The 19,432-nt window shown below is 41.7% G+C and overlaps 1 protein-coding gene across 3 annotated transcripts in view; it reads right to left on the reverse strand.

Annotated features, from left to right (window-relative positions):
• KIAA1217 (KIAA1217 ortholog) overlaps nucleotides 1-18,901 on the reverse strand; it is a 184,296-nt gene extending 165,395 nt beyond the window's left edge. For 2 of the 3 annotated variants that reach the window (XM_075705117.1, XM_075705116.1), the window contains exons 1-2: nucleotides 18,832-18,901; nucleotides 13,469-13,755 (exon numbers count right to left, since the gene is read on the reverse strand). In XM_075705117.1, coding sequence (XP_075561232.1) covers nucleotides 13,469-13,755; nucleotides 18,832-18,901 — 357 coding nt within the window. Of the gene's footprint in view, nucleotides 1-13,468; nucleotides 13,756-18,831 lie in introns of those variants that run through there. The other variant, XM_075705118.1, reaches the window with a different exon arrangement.
• Nucleotides 18,902-19,432: the final 531 nt, after the last annotated feature.

A 19,432-nucleotide genomic window follows, 5' to 3' on the forward strand; every position in this document is an offset into this window, starting at 1 on the left:
GAACACATAAGTTCTTTTATTGTAGAAAATACCTAGAATTCCATGTTTATCTTACCACAATAAGCTACTGAATGGTTATCTAAGCTGTTCTTGTTTTGCCAGGCGACTCAATACATCTGTAGGTTTTACCCTGCATTAGTTTTAGTCTGGTGTGTTTAAAATGCTACACAGCAAGTAAATCTAATCTAAAAGGTTATACGACTCCTTAGGAAAAACAGTCTTCACAGACAGCGATCACCTTAAACAGAAAATCTTTTTGGTATCAGTTCAGAATTATTTGCTCCAGTTTCTACAACTAAAATCACATAGCTGTGATATATCACAAAAAGACCAACCCCTTCTATCTAGTAGTACATTGCTAATAGGTATTGTGAGAAATCCACAAAAGTAATTAAAAAAACCCCAACCCAACATGAGAAGCATCTCACAAGTACCTGTTTGAGTATGTGTGAACTTTTTTTTTAATTTCCTCATTTCTCCTTTTATAAACCATTAAAAGTTTCCCTAAATTCCAAGCTGGCTTTGCCTATATAACACAAAGAAATCTGTCTAACATATTATAAGTGGAAATATTCTTGGCAAAATAACACCTCTGAGACAGGCTTAAGTCATGCACAAACAAGACTGAACTTGTGAGTTCACAGTTTCTTTAAAACAAAGCAATACCTGCTGTCACAGCATGAGGAAAAAAGATAGCTCAAAACCAAAATATTACAGCAGAAGCAAGAAAAGACACGGGGAAAGAAGTAGCTCACTCATCTTCACTATCCAAGTATCTTCAGAGTAGAAGTCTACTGTTTTCTAACCCCTTCAACTCAGAAGAGGCCCACAAAATAGCAGTTACTCCAGAGTCCTGGAAGACTTCCAATAAATAAATTAAACCTTACATATAAACACTCTCTATAATTACAGAAGAAAGTATCTTGGTTTTTGGACAGTGTATGACAAATTTTGAAACCATGAGATGAAATCAAATTGTATTTTAACATGGTTCAAGGGAAGCCTTTCTTCTGTAGACTGTCAGTCTCCCTCTCAAAAATGTCTGAGAACTGCTGTAGTAACCTAAAGCTTTTTGCGCCTTTCAAAATCAACCTAGAAACACGTGTAGACAATAGGATAATAATAATGAACACTTGAGGACAGTCCTTCTTACAGGGAGCAGTCTTTTGGGAAAAAAAAAAAATCTATCTAAATCTTCCATTAACTCTTGCACAAGCCCCACAGAGGAAAGCCCTGGCTCTTCATCAGAGCTGTACCTGGCAGGCAGAAGAGGCACCAGAGGAGCAGCAAAGAGCTGAGAGGCTCCTTTTTCTTCTTGGTTGTGCCACAGGAGCACGAGTGGTTACCCCCTCCTCAAAATCCATCATCCCCTCAGTAGCAGACTGCCACCAGCATGGAGCAACAGAACCAGGAGCAGCACGAGTCGCTCTTCCTCCCGGTGCAGATTTTCTATAGGTGTGCATATTCAGCAGAGCCTCATCAGATGTGAAATTTTGTTCCACATCCGGGTGTATGAATGACTCATATATAAAAAATACTGGTTTCTCATGGCTGCATGCTTGCATACGGGTGGGGATTGAACAAATACACATTTACACATGGGCTAGAACTATCCTTTTGTGACAGGATTAAGACCAGAGACCAGGAGGTCACGATTTAGCAATGAAAAAAAGAACATAAAACAGGCACAGTAAAAAGACATATGCAAAAAGCGCTATCAAAGTAATACAAATGCTTAATGCTATGGTGAAATCAGCAACAATCAAGTATCATAGCTGACCTCTGCCAACGGTCCTGCGTTACTGAGAACTATGCATCAGCCTCGGGAAGAAACCTGATTCCTGCTTGCAGTAGGGTCCCAGGCTCGGTATGGGATTAAGGCAGTTGTTCAGGACGGGATTAGAGCTGTGGCTGGGAGCCCTGCCTTCGCAGCAGCGCCCGGCAGCTGCCGGGCGTGAGGGAGCTGCGAGCGCCCGGCGTGCCGGGGAGCAGCAGCAGCAGCAGCAGCAGGTGCCTGCAGGTCCTGCCCGCGCAGGAAGGCGCCTGCCACAGCGGAAAACACTTGGCAAAAATAAAATCAAAGGGAAGTACACATGAGCCAGAAACTAACTGCTTGCATCTGATATCGGAGGAAGAGCACTTCGGTCAGACAACCTGCTAGGGGTTTGAGCCAACTGTACTCCGGTCAGCAGGAATGTTTTTATTGACATCAATACCAGCACCATGAGGGCCAAGAAAAACATTTTGTGATCTGTGCTTCCTCGCTCCATCCTACCCCACCCTTCTGCGATGTTCAGAAGGGAGAAGTTCTCCACTGATTTCCAGAAAGCTTCTGATGCTGTTTCTATCACATGTTTTCATTTAAATTCTCCAGCGACAGACACCATACTAATTGCCTGTGGTAAAACAGAGAGTCCCCAGGCCGCGCAGCGCAGAAACCCTTCTCGGCCCCCCTCGCCCACACAGGAGCATGCCAGGGGCTGGCAGGAGGCACCATCCTGCCTGTGCTCCCAGCCCTGGCTTTAGCGTTAGCCAAAAAAATGGCAGCTTGGATTAGCAGCTGGAAATTAACTGAAACACTAGTGATCCTCAGTAAAAAAAAACCAAAATACTGCCAGCAGTTACTGACAAATCACGGTACCTGTGATACCGCAGTGATTCCAGTCTAAGAACGGAGGAATACCAAGGTTCTCCCATATCCCTGGGTAGTAGATGTTGACATAATGTTGTCTTTTTAATGCAAAGCTATTAAGCAATTTTAATATGAAAAAGCTTTTTTAAAAATAAAGAGTGTGTGATATGCCTAATAAAAGAGTGAAATTAGCACATAACATCATGAGGTTTTGAAGTGGTTTTTTTTTAAAAGACTTTTAGGGAAAAATACAACCTAGATCAAGAATGTACTGAAATGATCATTTCTCAGTAAAAAAAAATAGGAAATAAAACAGTTTTTTAAGATCTATAGGAAATTTTATAAATGTTCTAGCTTTTCAGGTACACATTTTTAATGGAAGTGTTTGTATTACATGTATATTTTTAAATTAATTTTTTACATTATGCTAAATAATTCTTCTTCCTTCCAGAGAATATTTACTGTTATTTAAATCAACCAACCAATGTCATTCAATTATTTATTTATTCAGCCAATGGGAAATAAGTTACATTTCTTCTTACTTATTCTAATCAAAGTCAAATATTTGTTCCTTCTGTGAGTAATTTATTACTAATTACAACAGTCTGATGTATGGTATTTTGTGTTACTAAAAATAGGGCTACAAATGAATAAATGCAGCTAAAATTATGCTTTCAAAGCACAGTGGAAGAAGCCCAAAGCTCATACACAGATGTTGACAGCAGGTCTGTTTCCAGACTTTAGACACCCACATACCCACAAAATAGGTGTAAATTGGAAAAGCCTCTGCTTATTCATCTGGCAGTAAGTGTATCTGGAAATGAATACATCATGTAAAATTTAAAATCAGACTCGACTTCTTTCAAATACAAAAAATGTTGTAACTCTTTGGTTTGTCACTGTTTACTTCTTCCTCGCTGCCTTCCTCCTTCCTTGGAAGACAGACGTCTCTCTCCAGACTGAAAAAATACTTAACTTCGATTTAAATTGAATTACAATTAGTTCTTCTATTTTGAATGAAATCAACGCAAGAGCAGGGAGACAGTCTATTAAATGCATATCTAAGACATGTAAACCCCTTAAAGGCTGAAATATTCTTAAAACTTAGTTGAGCTCTGGAATTTACCGTCATGAGACATTAACATAGTCAAGAATTTAGCAATCCAAACCAGAACTGGACATTCATACAGGTATCAAGAAGATCCAGTCTTACAACTAACAAGAACGTAATTTTGGAAGATAAAATAAATCTCAAGCTGTAGGGCAAAATCTAAAGATCAGAACGTATATGATGTGTATGGCTGATTATCCAAGATCCACCTCCTGAGAGGTTGTTAGACCCTCCTTAAGAACCCATGGCAAAAACCATGGTGGAAAATATACTATTGCTCTTTCTAGATTTCAGACATAACCTAAGAGAACAGCTTCTCTACTCGTTTCTTTAACACTAATTTGGATTTTTAGGTTTGTGGTTTTGGGTTTTTAAGTGAAGTGCACCTATGGCAGTGTATTAATCAGCCAGTGAAAACCTTTCCTAAACTTAAACAGATGTCAATACTCAATGTTTGCTAAGGCAGCAATCTCCTAGTGAATGAGACCACACAAAATGCAGCAGTACAAAAGGTACTAATTACTGACCAAAAACACCCACAAAAACAAAAAATGACCCTTCAAAACATAATCTCATTCAACCAAAAATCCCTGCATTGGCTTGATGTGTCAAGATGCAAAACTTAAACTGAACTGCACAATTACCATGATTGGGTGAACGCTAAAAACACACATCTCGGCAGCTGCTGTCAGTCACAAGTGTTGGCTGCAATTTTAACACTGGCACTGTTTCTCCTGGTGTACTCAACTCATTTGAAGAGAAAGGAAATTGGAATATACTTTCATAAGATATTTGCTTGTCTTATTTACTCTTGTTCTCTTATTTGAGCCCAGAAAGGAGATTTAAATCCCAGGGATTACGGTTAAACCAAGCAAGTTAATCAGGTGACTTTGGTGTAATCTGCCTTTGTTAGAAAATCAACTGAAAAACGCTGTAACGCAGCAGCAATGGTCCAGAGGTGCATTTACTTTGCTAATGACTGACATAAATACGTGCTCGTCTCCCAAGTGACAATGTGCAAACAGCACAAAAATGTTCCCAGTGGGAAGCTAACAGGACTATGCAGCTGAAAAGAGAACAACCAAGGCACATTCACAACCATTTGCAGGGAAATGATCGTTAAGACACAGCAAATATTCATATATATTGAGGCTAATCACGGGCCACAGAAGGAACCCCTGACCAATGACCAGGGAAGCTACACTGTAAGCTCAGCTCTACCACCAGCATGGTCTGTTGCCCCCACCCATCACCTTCGCCTGCCTCTCCTCATCCACCAAACAAGTGATCCAGCACTACATATGAGAGAGAACGCCTGCTTGAAAACAGCATGGCCAAAGTTGCCTGTAGACCAGGACTTCATTTTCTCTTCTGTCACAAACTTCCTGTGCTCTCATACGCAAATAAGGGGCTTGAAATGGTGCTCTGAGGACGTCTCCCATGCTGTTCACCCTTGAGCCGGGCACGAAGCGCAGCAACCTGACGTACTTTGGTTTGAAAGTAGAGTTGGAAGAGGAAGAAGTGGCAAAGCATCCTTCATACACCAATGTACTTCTGCAGTATATGTAAAGAAGGAGGGGAAGATTTGGCTTCGTGGTTGCCTAAGCCTGAAGGACGTTCAACAGCCACGCCTCCAACTCTGGGCAGAGGACCTTGATAACTAGGCTACAGCAACATGGGGCCAGGGCTTTCCATCACTGACTCCTGAAACTTCGCTGCTGAGAAGAAAGGAGCGCAAGATCCTCATGGACAGGGAGAGCATGAAGAGAGGAGCTCAATTCTGCAGTCCTGTGATGGGGTTCATTCAGCAGCTGGCCTGAGGGGCTAACCACAAGGCTATGGAGGCCAAACCCTCTAATGCATCATTGCCCAGTGGCTCGAATTCAAAAGGGAAAATGTAGGCTTTGCCCATCCCAAACACCTTCAAGTGTCCCCAGAGGAAGGAGGGCATCAGGCACCGGTTCAGAGGAGGAAGGAGGTGCCTCTGCCACAGGGGTGGTCACTGCCAGGCACTGCACAGGATGTGAGCCCATCCCAAACACCTTCAAGTGTCCCCAGAGGAAGGAGGGCATCAGGCACCGGTTCAGAGGAGGAAGGAGGTGCCTCTGCCACAGGGGTGGTCACTGCCAGGCACTGCACAGGATGTGAGCTCCCCCCTCCACCACCGCTGAAGGAGCCAGTCCTGCACTGAACCCATTCGCCAAACGAGGCCCTGCTGACTGCTTCCATGCAGTTTGTGGTAGTCATCTACAGAGCAACACAGAAAGCACCAGGACTAAACTGAGTATGTGCAAAAACACATCTATAAATGCCTCAGGATACTTTTGGCCGGAAAAGCTTAAGTTTCTGAAACCTAAGGAATCTCAGGTGTCTACAGTAACTGGGAAAGGTTTCCATGGGCAACTCTCTTGAATGCAGCTGCCCAAGCTCTGCTTTAAGGGACACCAAAGTCCCAGATTCTTTATGGGATCTAACCGTAAGTACTGAAACAAGATTACTGCAGGCATTTATTCAGTCAGCGGAATACAAAGTATTCTAAAAATACTTTTCTTTGTCATAAAATTAGATTAAAAAAATACATGTCCAAAACGCACGTGAACAAAGGTGAGGATATAACAACTACCTGGGACTTCTGAGTTACAAACAATACATGCTATTTAAAATGCAGAGGCGTTGCCACAGAAGAAAAGTTACTAATCCTGTTGGGGCAAAGTAACTGCACTGGTGTGTAGTTTGCATGGGGGGAGGGAAGGAAAAAGAAAAGGAATTGCTTTATTAGCCTTTTTGCAGCTTTGTTTTGTTTGCTTTTTCAAAAGAACAGGTTTTTTTAATCACTTTTAACTGATAGATATAAATGAAGAAACTTACGTTTATCAAAGCAAGTATTATCACTCTAGTTAAACTCCACTTAGTTCCAGAGATACCTTAGGGCTAGTACTTTAATATGGACCTTAATATGTTGCCTTATTTTTTTAAAGTAAAGAGTAAAATTTAAAGACTTTCCACTGAGACATTTTACTAGGAATATTCTTCTTCCTCAACATTTTCACTTATAGTCAATACAAAGTAAATCCACTTTACTTTGCTAATGAACTAGCTCTTTGTTCATTTATCTATCAAGCTATTTATAAATATCTCACAATCACAGCATTATCTGGGGGCTAAAGAGCATGTTTCAACTCAAAACAAATGGACACGTCATCTCACGTCCTTCCATAAACAAAAGCTAAGGGGTCGGATTCCAGCAGATATTTAAACTTGTAATCATGTTTCGTACGTTCAATTTCATAGCTTTACTTAGGTGCTTTAACAATGCAAAATAAGGGCAATTGCCCCCTTAACATACAGCAGCACTGGAAAGCAATAAATTGTTGTACCAGATGGCACATGAGACAGGGGACACGTGTGGATGCTGTGGAGGGTCCCCCCTTCCCAAACGTGCAACATGCTCTGTTGGGCTTAGAAAGACTGTCCAAGGAGGAGGGGGAATCGCCATCTCATTTGGGCAGGGAGGTAGTACCCATCGGCAGAGGGGAGGCAGGAACCCAGAAATCTCCTGAAACAACTTCTGAAACTTTTTTCCCCCTGAACAAATACCTACAGCCTATGCTGACACAACAGCAAGTTCTAGCTTTATGACACTGACCTCTCAGATAAAAATAGAAATTTTTTGATGACACATTATATACAGCAGTATGTGAACCAAGCAGTAATTCAACAAAATGGATTTTCTCAACTAGAAAAATCTGCAGCAACATACAACCAGATTAAAATCACATTCTTCACAGACAGTGTGTACCTTTTAAAATCAAATTTAATTTTTTAACTCTGGTTTTAAACTGGTACAGACCAGAAACATATTCACACAATATTAACACTGAATCAATTTCTCCCTACCCGATTCCATGGCAGCAGCAGTGTAATGAATGCAAAATACACTACTTCATTTGACATATTGTCATTTGCACATGTTCTATTACTAAATAATTAACACTCAGACTTTGGGAGAAAGGTTAAATTGAAATTAATTCTATAATATTCCCATTACTGGTTTAGTTTCAAGATATAGCTAGAAGTGTAAAAGGAAAAGAGCTATGACCAAAAAAAAAATTAGTTAGTGATTTCTTCACTTTGTACTCCGTTCAAATCCATTCACTTAAATAATCAATACATGCTAAAAAAAAAGAAAAAAGTTTCTTTAACCTTGCCTGAGCAAGCAATGCAGTATGTCAGAAATCCTTTGGTTTTTCACCTGGAATTAGATAATGTGCTTACCATATTCTGCAGCCTCCTCATTCCCTAAATCCTACTGAGGATTTACATTGAACTGAAGTTTCTCTCAGGTTTACGTTTCTCAGGTGTCTTTAGGCAGAACCTAAGATTTTCCTCTTTTCACATTTTTAAACTCAGACTTTAACTACTGCAAGCCCCCACCCTTTCCTACCCAGTTCCAACCCTTTTCAAACGGAGCGATTTGAACCAACTAAACTTTGCAGCCCCAAACCTGCCTCCTGTTATCATATCGCAGCAGTGCCAGCGGGGGGGCTACCCCTTCCACACTGATGTTTACTTGATCTGTTGTGACTGATGTAAGCACGAAAATGGTCGCAACTAAGAACCCACAGATTTTACTCTCTCCCCAGAGGGACTGAAAATATCTCCTTTTGCTTGTATCTAAATCCCAAAAGTCCCAATAGCATTTCTGTTGCTGGACTTTTACCTCCAAGTAAGTTTACTCTTTACTAATGTACTTTTACGCAAGAAAAAAAATCTATTAAGAAATGCCCCAGCATTACCCTGTGATATCAAAGCATATACTCAAAGTCTGTTTAACCAACTGATACTATGATTCATTTAAAAAAAAAGCCTCAGTATTTTTGCAGACATCAACTGCTGGAATAACTGCTGTTGTAATTCTAGGGTTCTATTTTAACAGTTAAAGGAGAGACATCTGGCAATAATCTACAAATAAATAAAGTGTCTCCATTCTTAGTTTCTCCTCCAAAACACTACCTAGGACATTTTTGCAGCATGATTCATATAATCAACATAATACATTACAATGCTTTTCAAATAATTCTGAATTCTCAGTTCATTCAATAAAGAACTCATTTTCAAAAGAGAAAAGGGAACATGCCATGCCAGAAAACTTGCTTTATTGACTCAGTCCTGCTGCCAGGAGGAGCAACACAGCGAAGCAAACTCCATGATTTCAAAAGCAATTTTTTACAGTGGGGGCAGAGAGAGAAAGAGGCTTATTTACCGAAATGTGAGATTCCACAGGTGAGGCCAGAGACGGTCTGAAATCCTCTTCCTCTAGTTCCAAAAGTTTTAATTTATGATGAAGCCTGTAATAATCCTTTCAAGCTGCCAGGTAAAACGCACGCCATATCTTAGCTGTATTTTCTTTCGCCCTTTTGCAGCGTAACTTTGTTATTTGCATAAAGCTTAGTTCTGGCCTATGGGACTTTTTGAACATCTACATGTTAGATTAGCTGTCTTGACATGCTCTATCAAGCATGACATCATGGATCTCCACGGTAACCTTAGCCACACCTGCCCAGATGCCAGAGTTACCTGTCATGTTCAGACCTAACTGAACATAACAAAAGAACCTCAGCCACCATTTTCTAGGCACTCGGCCTTGCACACGCACCGGAATGGTTTGGGTTTTTTTTTTAATTGACGGAAATCTAATCTGTTCGCCAATAAATTTGCTCTTCACAGAGCACTGGCTGAAATGCTGGAGTTGTTGCTGACCCTTCCACATCTCCCAGTGTATTTCCTAGTCGAACAACAACAAAAGCAAGCCATGGCAAACATCTTCCAGCTCATTTTCTAAAGGCACATTCAAAAAGCTCCAGCTCTGAAAAACTCTTGCACACTCATTTTTGTTCTCTGCCCCTTAGAAACTTTTTTTTTTTTTTTAAGCGAAGTGACTTGTAAAACAGGTTCAGGGGAGGGATTACCCCCCCTCCCATGGCCAGGTTAGCATTTTAACCTCTTAATTGCAAATTCTTTTTCATCCTCGCAGCCACTGGCCCAGCTCTTATACTTGTTCCTGCTCTTTCCTTCCCTGCTGACCGGAGTCAACCCCACCTAAGCAGTGACCGCGTCCTGCCATGAGCTCAGCAGCAGATGATTCACACCATCTCAAACTTCAGAAGACGGAGACTGTTTTCCTCCTTCCTTTCTCTTTTTTCTTTCTAACCTTCCTGGGGATTACGTTAGTGCCTTGCTTTCATTAACACAGACAAGACAGCCTTGGCAGAGGCAAGGTATCCAAAGCTCTTGCAGAAGCTTGCATTACCTATAAAAAAGATTTTGTTCCTTGGCTTTCCAGGCTTCCAGGTGGAGGCAGCTCTGGTGCCTGGCTGCGGGATTCTCTTGCAAGGGGGAAAACCTGCAGCGGGAGGGCGAGCCGCTGGGCTGTGGGTTGCACAGCTGTGGCCTTGGAGTGCTGCGTTCCCCTGTGGGCATTTTGGGGTGCACAAGGCATTGGCACGCCTACAACCTCCAGCTGCTGCAAACTCATGCCCCAGTTTACCATGCAGACCAGCTTAGCTGCAGGTTATTTGACTTGCAGCAGTACCCCAAGGCCCTTGTGCAAATAAAGATGGCCCCTGTCTCTGTGAGCTTTCCTTTCCAGAATAAGGTATCACAAACAGGGTAACAAACCTGCAGGGTGGAGGAGGGATGATCTGTGTGCACAGCTGGGAGGTTTCAGGTCACAACGTTAGTTAACCATCAGTAATCCCCACTGGCATTTTACCTGGCCATGACTGTACTTCTGATTTGTGGCAGGTTATTAAGAGTAGAAACAGGTCCTCAGGTGGCACATCCAGGGAAGGATTTATCTGAATAAACAAAGCCTGGAGGAAACTATTAATATGTAGTGGAAGATATGGGCAAGATTCAGAGCTGACCTTCCTGGTGGAGGTGACATGGTATGTTCCGACAACATCAAACATTTTTTCCTGATGTTTATTTACTGCAAACCAGGGGTCAGTTTGCTATACTCAGATACTGATGGTTAAAATGGACAATAAAAGAAAGTCCACAAAAAAAGAGACAATTACCAGTCTTGATTTTCTGGCCCATTTTTGTTGGTTATGGACCTGACAGGATTTAGAGCAACCTGGAAGACAAATGATATGATATCCAAGGGACTATGTCCTGACTGTAAATATCGGGATGTTTTATGTACCAGGTGCACCATTTGACATAGAGATTAGAAAATGATGTTGCATTGGCTACTAGCCTTGATAGGTCTCCCACAGTGGGGAAATTCCCACCATGGATAATGTTGCCACTTTCCAGATATTGGAGCACCTGGAGAAGCAAGAAGGGAGGCAAGGTACCTAGAAAATAAATCATAACATTGTAATTCCTGTCTTCCCATACATCTTACAGATTTTGTATGTGATGTATATATGTTACATACACATACCTACTACATGTGAATGTAGTTTGTCTTCTACACTACTGCTACGCACATACATATACAAGGGGAAAAAAAGGAAGTATATATGCTATATACACGCACCCTCTGAAGGAAAATTATGCTATGGTCTTATTCACAGAGCAGCTAAGTAAATCTGCATTACACATACACATATAAATATATACACATACGCCTACGTGCATATATAGATGCCTATGTATATATGTACATGCACACAGAGATACATACATATACACACAAACACACACAAAATACACAGATACGTGTGTGCATGCATAGACACAACTGATCAGAAAAAAACCCTTTGAACTGTAATGCCATGACCACAATAATCTGTTACTGCATCTGATGAGCCAGACTTTATACATTTCAACTAAACAAATTTCTTACAATCAGCTGGAATAAATTATTTCTGCATGTTTTTAATGTGGCTTCTGTTCGGTTTATCTTTTTTTTTTAAGTTATGCTGAATGGATGGATTCTTCAGTCTTTCCCATTCCCAAGAAAGATAGTTTGATGCTCTAAGAGTAATTTTAAAGTTATTTTGTTTTAAAATTCACACTCATTATGTACAATACATATGTCTAATCATCAAAAAATAGAAGCAGGAGACATTCACATGAATTTTACCCTCAATAAATTAGCAAGGATGACACATTTTAAACAAATAGCAGGAACAGTTACTGCATTCTTTCTGTAATTTATTGCCTTCAGAAAAGGCTCAAATTACAAAATGTGTAGGGTGTAATGCTGTAGGCTGTTCAAACTGGGTTTGCAGTGTCTGCAACACTGGAACTAAATATTTACATGACTCCAAAAGATCTAATCTCTGGATTTCACCCCACTCCCACCCCCTTTATTTAATTTGTATGCTATCTTTATCCACCACCCGGCACATTCCACACAGTCACTAAAGTTCATAGAAGAGATAAGTGGGAAGAGAGAAAAAAAAAAAAAAAAAAATCAAGACTTTCAAAGGAAAGGAGGGAAGCTGTTTAAGGAACAGATCATCCTCTTTAGAGCTAAAGTCTCACAGCAATTTTAGCTGGATACATATGGATTCTAGCAGTTGTGTTTTGAGGCAGTGATAGCACCTGGGATCTCCAGAAACCCTATCAAAGAGAAGTTGTAGGGGGGAGTTACCAAATGACAATCTTTCCAAACCTGTAACAATGGTCAGATCTCCAAAGGTTTGGAAAGCTTCAAAAGATGCTTGGAATTCAGTAAGAACTCCCATAGCAGAGTACAGTATTTTTCCAGCCAGTTTTTATTCCTTATTTACAATTAATTTCCTGCTAGTACTGAAATACCTATAAAACACTAAGAAAAAAAAAACTTTTATAAAAGGTTTGCTGTCAATAATTTGTTAAACTGAGAATAACAGGCACAAAATTTTTCAGCCTGACCTCTAAGTTCTGCTGTTTGATTGAAAAATATGAACTATGGAATAGAACACAGATTGTCTGTAAAGCCGGACAGATTAAACTCTAACATCACATCCAAAAACAGAGCCCAGAGTTAGGCTGTGAACAGATCCTTGCACAGCATTCCCTGAATTCAGAAGGTCAGCATGACAGCAGCCTCCGCCTGCTCTGAGAAATACATCAGCGTGTCACATCTCCTCTGACCCTACATCTACTTTTCTCTGCTGAAAAGCAATTGGAGGCAGGCGAAAAGCAAACCACCTGAAGGTACACTGCCGGCAGACCAATGTGGATGTCAGAACAGCTTGGAGGAGGCAGATACCTGTGGATAAGTCCATTCTGTTTGTATTAAAAGACTCAAAAATAGAAAAGAAAGCAAATGAAAGGGTAACAGAGCCAGCTAAAGCATACAGACACACTCTACGGATATTTTCTTTTCTCCCGGGCAGTGGTGCCAATACTGAAAGTGTAACAGAAGTTAACAGCTGTTCCATATTTTCCCTTCAGCTGTGAAAAGTAGATGAAGACCCATATACTAAGATCAAGAGTCTCACCTTCATCCATTTCTCTGTGTATAGTCTAAAAAAAATTAAAAGCTCTTCATAAAATGTCAGTTTCAACAAACGATTCCAAGGTAATATTGAATAATTTCATTTTTATTATTGTTTCTTTGAATTTCAAGGGAGCAACTGAATCTTAGGCTATATTAAAAAAAAAAAAAACAACTGTTTAATGCTTTGTTACAGTCTCAACTTCTATAATGAGGTAACACTCAACTCTGTAGAAGTTGTAAGGACTGTTTAACAAAAAGCAAGATACAAATCTGAGTTTCATACCTGATCTCTCAGTCTCTCCTGGTGTCCCATTATTGCTGTAGCATGGTGGGGATATTTCTGTTTCAGATGCTCAAGAAAAGCCTCTCTCTTCCTGTCCATTTCTGAGGTTTGCATTCCCAGTATTTCTTTGGAACTGCGAGGGCCACCTACTGTATGTCTTCGAGGGATGTTGCGGGTGGACTTTGAATTAGAAGAAGTGTGACTGTTCGGGGTCGAAAGAAGCTCTTTAGATCGGAGACATTCTGCATCGTCTAGTGATGTTACATGCAAACTGGTTTTTGCCTGGTCTGAAAAAAAAAATAAAACAAAAACCCCAAACCAGAATATTGTAAGAACTTAATCCCAACACTCACATTAATAAGAAAAAGAAAATAATCGATATAAAAGCTAGATTCTTTTAAAAGTCTGGTACCATTCAATGGCACGTTCTCCATCATTAGGCATATATATGTTGTAAGAAGCAGCCCAGAAATAATAATTTATATAAGCTATGCACAGTATTTACATACTTTTAACACACAACTGCAGTTATTACCTCACAGAAAAGCGAGCATCATTAAGGTAGATATTCCTTTTATATCATCTTTACCACTATGTGATTTGAAAAGAAGATCTGACAGGACCCTTATTCCCTGACCTTTAAAACCTACAGGATGCTTTCCACGAGAGGACACAGGTTTCTTCACTAGGCTCCAGTACACTTAATGGCCCTGTAACTAGTATCCTTAAGGATACCAGCTGACAAAATTCCTTTGACAAGGAGATTTGAAGTCCTTGATCTTTTTTCAGTGTGTTTTCAACATGCTCTGAAACACCTATGAAATAATAAAAGGGGTTTGGAAGCTTTTTTTCTTCATTTCTGACTGTGGTCCGGTTTTAAATTTCACAGATCTCCCCTGGATTTTATATGTCTCGGGATAGCAGGCTGGAAAATCCTACATCACTTTTTCAATAAACCATTCCTTAAGAAACAGAATAAAAGCAAGTTTTATCTGATATAAAAAGAAAAAAAAAATCAGATAAACTTTACAGCTTTAAAATCTACTTTAAGACCAAAGACCATGACAAGGTTTGTAAAGAGATAGGCAGACACCGAGGGTATGTAAGTGCTGGCTTATCTTCAGGTAACTGTGTAACACAAACCCTCTGGTGCATGAAAAAGTGTAGTCTGGAGCCTTGTTACCTAATACCTTTGAAAAATCCCTCATTCCTTTGTCAGCAAAGGAAAGGAGAAAGAAAAAAAAAAACAACCAAAAACCAAACCAAAACCCAGAAGCATTGAAAAGGCCTCTCCAAGCCTGATGCAGCCTTCCCCATCTTTACGGGGCAGCCTCAGACCTCCCTGCGAGTGTTAACCCCTTACAGCACCTCCCCAGGAGCAGGAAGCTCCTTCCTCTACATCTTTTTAATACATCCCTATTTCTCTCCGCCTGACATTTTTCACCTCAGAGCCCTTTATCCCCCCAGTGACTGTCTCCCCTGCATGCTGCCATTTATATGGCACTGCTGTTTGGAAACAGGCACCTACTCACTTCTTTTTATGGTTCAGTCAGTCAGTCTGACACCCTGCCTACCACTTGCCTCAGGATTTTATGCTGAGGATTTTTCAGCTTTCTGGTGTGCCCTGCCAATTGCCTGCCAAGCCCTGCCTAACATCAAGCCCTGGTAATAAAGTAAATCCTCCACTGCTGGGGCTGCTGCTGCTGTGATGCCCCACCAATCCATACAGGGAACCAATTCCTTTGGATTTCAGAGGACTGGGCCCTGGAAGGTCCTCAAAAACTTCGTGTGTTGCTGTACGCTCCCTATAATGCTTAAGGACTCCAAAATATCAACAACATCCTCTGGTTTGCATTCATGGAAACCTATCCCAAAAGCAGGACCGGACAGGAGCCCAGACTGCAGGTGGCACCGAGCTTTGATGAGCACAGATCCAGGCACAACTTTGGAAACAGGTCTGGTCCATGGGGAAGTTTTGCTCTCTTGCAGATTCAAAATGCCATCTCTCATCTCCGCAACGCCTTCTAAGACCTTCTTAGAAGCACAATCCTTAAACCTTCAGAGCAGCAGCCTCACGTGTGCATGTACACACACACTCACACATTCAACTTTTCCAAGCACAACTCAATTAAAAAACACCCAGCCTCGCTGATTACTGAAAATTCAGAGCACCGACTGCCAGGTACACTCGGCTTTTTTGAGAAAAGTGGCAAAAAGGAGAGTTTTGCACGCAAGAAGTAAGTGTGGCTACTCCAGATACACTCAATCAAAATGGTTTCTGAAAGCTGCACAGTCATTTCAGTGAATTTTACACGGGAGGAAAAAGAGGCGGGATAGGGCTGGCTGGAATTTACCGTCTTTAATTTGTTGCACCAAGAGCCTGGAGGTTACATCCCTGAGGCTGTTGGAACAAAGGCAGCAGACATAAATAAGGGATTTCCTTGGAGCTCGAGGGAGTCAGCGGCAGCATGGGTGACTGAGTGCAGCAATTTGGTGTAAACCCTTAAAGCATGGTCACAGCAGCAGTTTCAATCACTGAATTGGTGGCAGGCCTTTCCTCAAGAAGGCAGGTAAACCTACACTGACAAACACAACCCAGAGCTCAGGAATGTGTATTTTGGGTCCTATACCTCTCTCATGCAAAGCCTTTCCCTACCCTGCACTTCAGTCATTTCAATAGTTGAAGAGAAAGCTAATTATTTGGAACATAAAGAGCCGTATCAAGTAAAGTGTTTTACCACTATTTGTTATTGGGTGAAACCTTGAGAAGAAATCAAAAATAACATCTTTTTCTTATACTATATTAGAAAGATCAACAAATTCTCATATTTTCTTTCATATATTTGGAAAATACTGTATAAATACCAGCGAAAAGAAAGGAATGTAAACTATGCAAACTAATTGCTAGTCTTGCCAGCGAGCTGACCTGGGCATTCAGCACGATCCAGCGGCATTACAGCACACAGCAGCACGTGATTTTCTTTGCAAACCAAACGCTCTGCCGTGTTTGAATATGGGTCTTTCTCCTACTAATTGCTGAAAAAAAGTCTTCCTTGGCCAGTTCCTAGATAGGGACAAGTGATTTTGATGGCGGGGTTGAAAGCTGGGCCGGTGAAACCCCGCCGTGTACCTCGGGGCACACAAGCTCCACAGGTGCTGTGTGGGCCACAGTGCTACAGGCGGGAGAAACGGAGAGAGGTTTTCTGGATCCTGGAGTTGCTCAATAACAGCGTGGGCAAACTTTCCGTATCTTCCAAGTAAAGATAATAGGCCTAGAAAATCAATCCCCACAGATAACTGTAAAACGTGTGAAGGATCATGTGATGGTTCCCAGAAGAGAGCTAAGAGTAGCGAAAGGATAAATCATGCAAGTACCCTCCTTGGAAAAGGAGTAAAGAGAAGCCAGTGGAAAATACAAAGGTGTGAGATAAGCTTGTCTCCCTCTCTCCCTCCCTCATACTCAGAAGCTAAAAGCTGAAGGTCTTTCTGTTCAATAAAGTAGCAAGTCTAGAGGGCAACAAAAAGCAAGACTTGCTGATTGACAGGGGACAGGTTTGGTTATCCAAAGGCTTGAGTAACCCTTACACTTGAGTTGCTTCTCCGATCTGAAAACAAATTTCAAGATTTCTTAACATTACCCATTACTACAGTGGATAAAACTACAGGAAAGGCCCAGGTCTGCTGCGTAGAAGCAGTATGCCTAGGATTATCAGGAAGATTATCGTGAATGATTAATTGTTGTGAGCTGGCAATTAAAAAGAAGAAAGTCCTTCAACACGTCCCAGTATGCAATTCTTCTAAGTCACACCCTCCATGAAGTCTACAAAGGTCAGGAAAGTCACTTTGCTTCATTACTTTAAGTGTTGTGAAGATTTTAATAGTCCTGTTTTGCAACCCAGGTGACATGAGAGAAGAACATTTTCAGAATAATTTCAGAAAGCACGAAGTATGAACCTGACCCATACTGATACTATGAAACTAAGCCTTGAAGGAAATCACATCCAATACTTCAAGTTTAAAAAAGAATACAATACTAACAGCATGAGTCAAACCCACCTCCATTATATTTATGCTAGCAGTAAATTTGAGATTATTTGGAATCTTTCTAATTTACTCCACTGTCTTTACAGTTAGCTCTCTTTCCAAGGAACTTTCGAATGCAAATTTTGGAAATGGGCCAAAACTACTACAATTGGTTATGAGCTTTCAGCGTTCAAAATTTTGGGGAATCATAGGATTGGTCTGGTCAGACCTCTGTTTTTCTAGCTCCACGTGTATCTCAGGCAGCTTCATACAACCCATACAGAAGAAATAAGTTACTGAAGACTTTTTTTTTTCCTATTCAGACACATCTTTTAAGTGAAAATTTCCATCCCACTAAACATAAACATATACACACACAGATGCACGTGACTTGCACTGCCCAGTATTTTAACTTAAAAAATTATTCAAAAGAGCATCAAGCAATTAATGAACCCCCAAGAAAAAGAGGTAGTTTTTTTCCTCCTAAATTCTCTATGCACTATTTTCTGATATTACATACTTGTAAACTTGAGTGATTTTTTTTTTTTTTTTTTTTAAAAACCACAGGTACCCGCCCATGCACTATTTACTTCACAGAAGCACAGTACCACAACTTGTTCTGAAGTGCCTATGAGGAACAGAATACACATGAACTGGGAACGTTCACAGGTGCTCTACAAATACTGTCACAGATATAGATTAGATGAGGTATTTGTCATGCTACCTGAATGTTATGCTCCACGTGGAATAGCCCACGTAGAATTCACTAGGACACAGTTTTCATGCGCTTTTAGACCAAATATGTAGTGCAACAGTAATTGCAGAAACGCACCAACAGCTGACCCGCCGGGAAAACCACGCTTATAATGTCTTGGCTTCGCTCCAAAGCAAACCCAACTGGTTTCACACAAAGTAAACTAACGCCGTGACAATCTGCCGTGAATCTCCCTCTTTTAAAAGACACCCCGAGAAAAAGATGGGCTCAAACCCACTTTTCGGAACGACGAGCTATTCCTCTGCCGTAGGCGAAGGATGCAGAGCATTTAAAGGGAACGTGACAGTATTTCTCCCCCCCTCGCGGGAGCAGCACCCTCCGCGCCAGGCAGCGTCCTGCAAGCCGTGACAGCGCTACCGCATGCTCCCTGCTTTACAGGGTGGACAGAAATCGCTCTAAAGAGAAAGTTAAACTCACGAAGTCGGAGTGTTAGGGAAGTCTGCAGAGCCATTAGCGCAAGACAGACACGCTTTTTCTTCCACGCATTCCGCCTCCGGTCATAAAAAGCCGCAACGAGGGGCACGTTCCAATGGAACTCCATCTTTGCCCGATTCTCTTTACTTACCCCTCATCTGCCTGCTGTCCGTCGTGCAAGCCAGGCACAGCTCAAGTTTCTGGCTTTCATTTTCCTCCATTGTCCCTGCCTACCGCCCGAGCTCCCCTCTCCAACTTGGAAGCGGCAGCGCCCGGGCTCGGGGAGGGGAAAGGAAGCTCTCCCTTCCCCGGCGCGAAGCCCCCGCTAAGCGCCCCGCATGCCCGCCGTGCCGGAGCCGGGGGCCGGCCCGCCGTGGTGGGCAGCGCGGGCGGCCGGGCCCCCAGGCCCTGGGCCCCAACAGGTGATGGCTCCGCTGCAGGCCAGCCCCTAGCCGGCTCGCCTCCCGCGGCAGCCGCGGAGCCCGCTGAAAGGGAACGTTTCAAACATGATTACAGGCCGGAGTCTCTGCTGGAATCCCAATCCGTAGCCTTTTAAATCGCTGTCATGGGACAAAAGCCGTTCCACAGAATATTTTTTTAAGCTCGTAACCACCAAGCCCACAAGCATTCCTGATAAATGCTCCTCTGTCTTTTTTAGCGTCTAGTTTAAAAGCAATTCATTATATAAGCGCTTTGAGGTTTTGTTTTCTGTTGAATTCTTTCAAGCTGCTCGGAGAATGAATTAGGGAAAA

The sequence above is a fragment of the Pelecanus crispus genome, chromosome 2 (assembly GCF_030463565.1).
Source record: "Pelecanus crispus isolate bPelCri1 chromosome 2, bPelCri1.pri, whole genome shotgun sequence".
NCBI classification, from domain to species: Eukaryota; Metazoa; Chordata; class Aves; order Pelecaniformes; family Pelecanidae; genus Pelecanus; species Pelecanus crispus.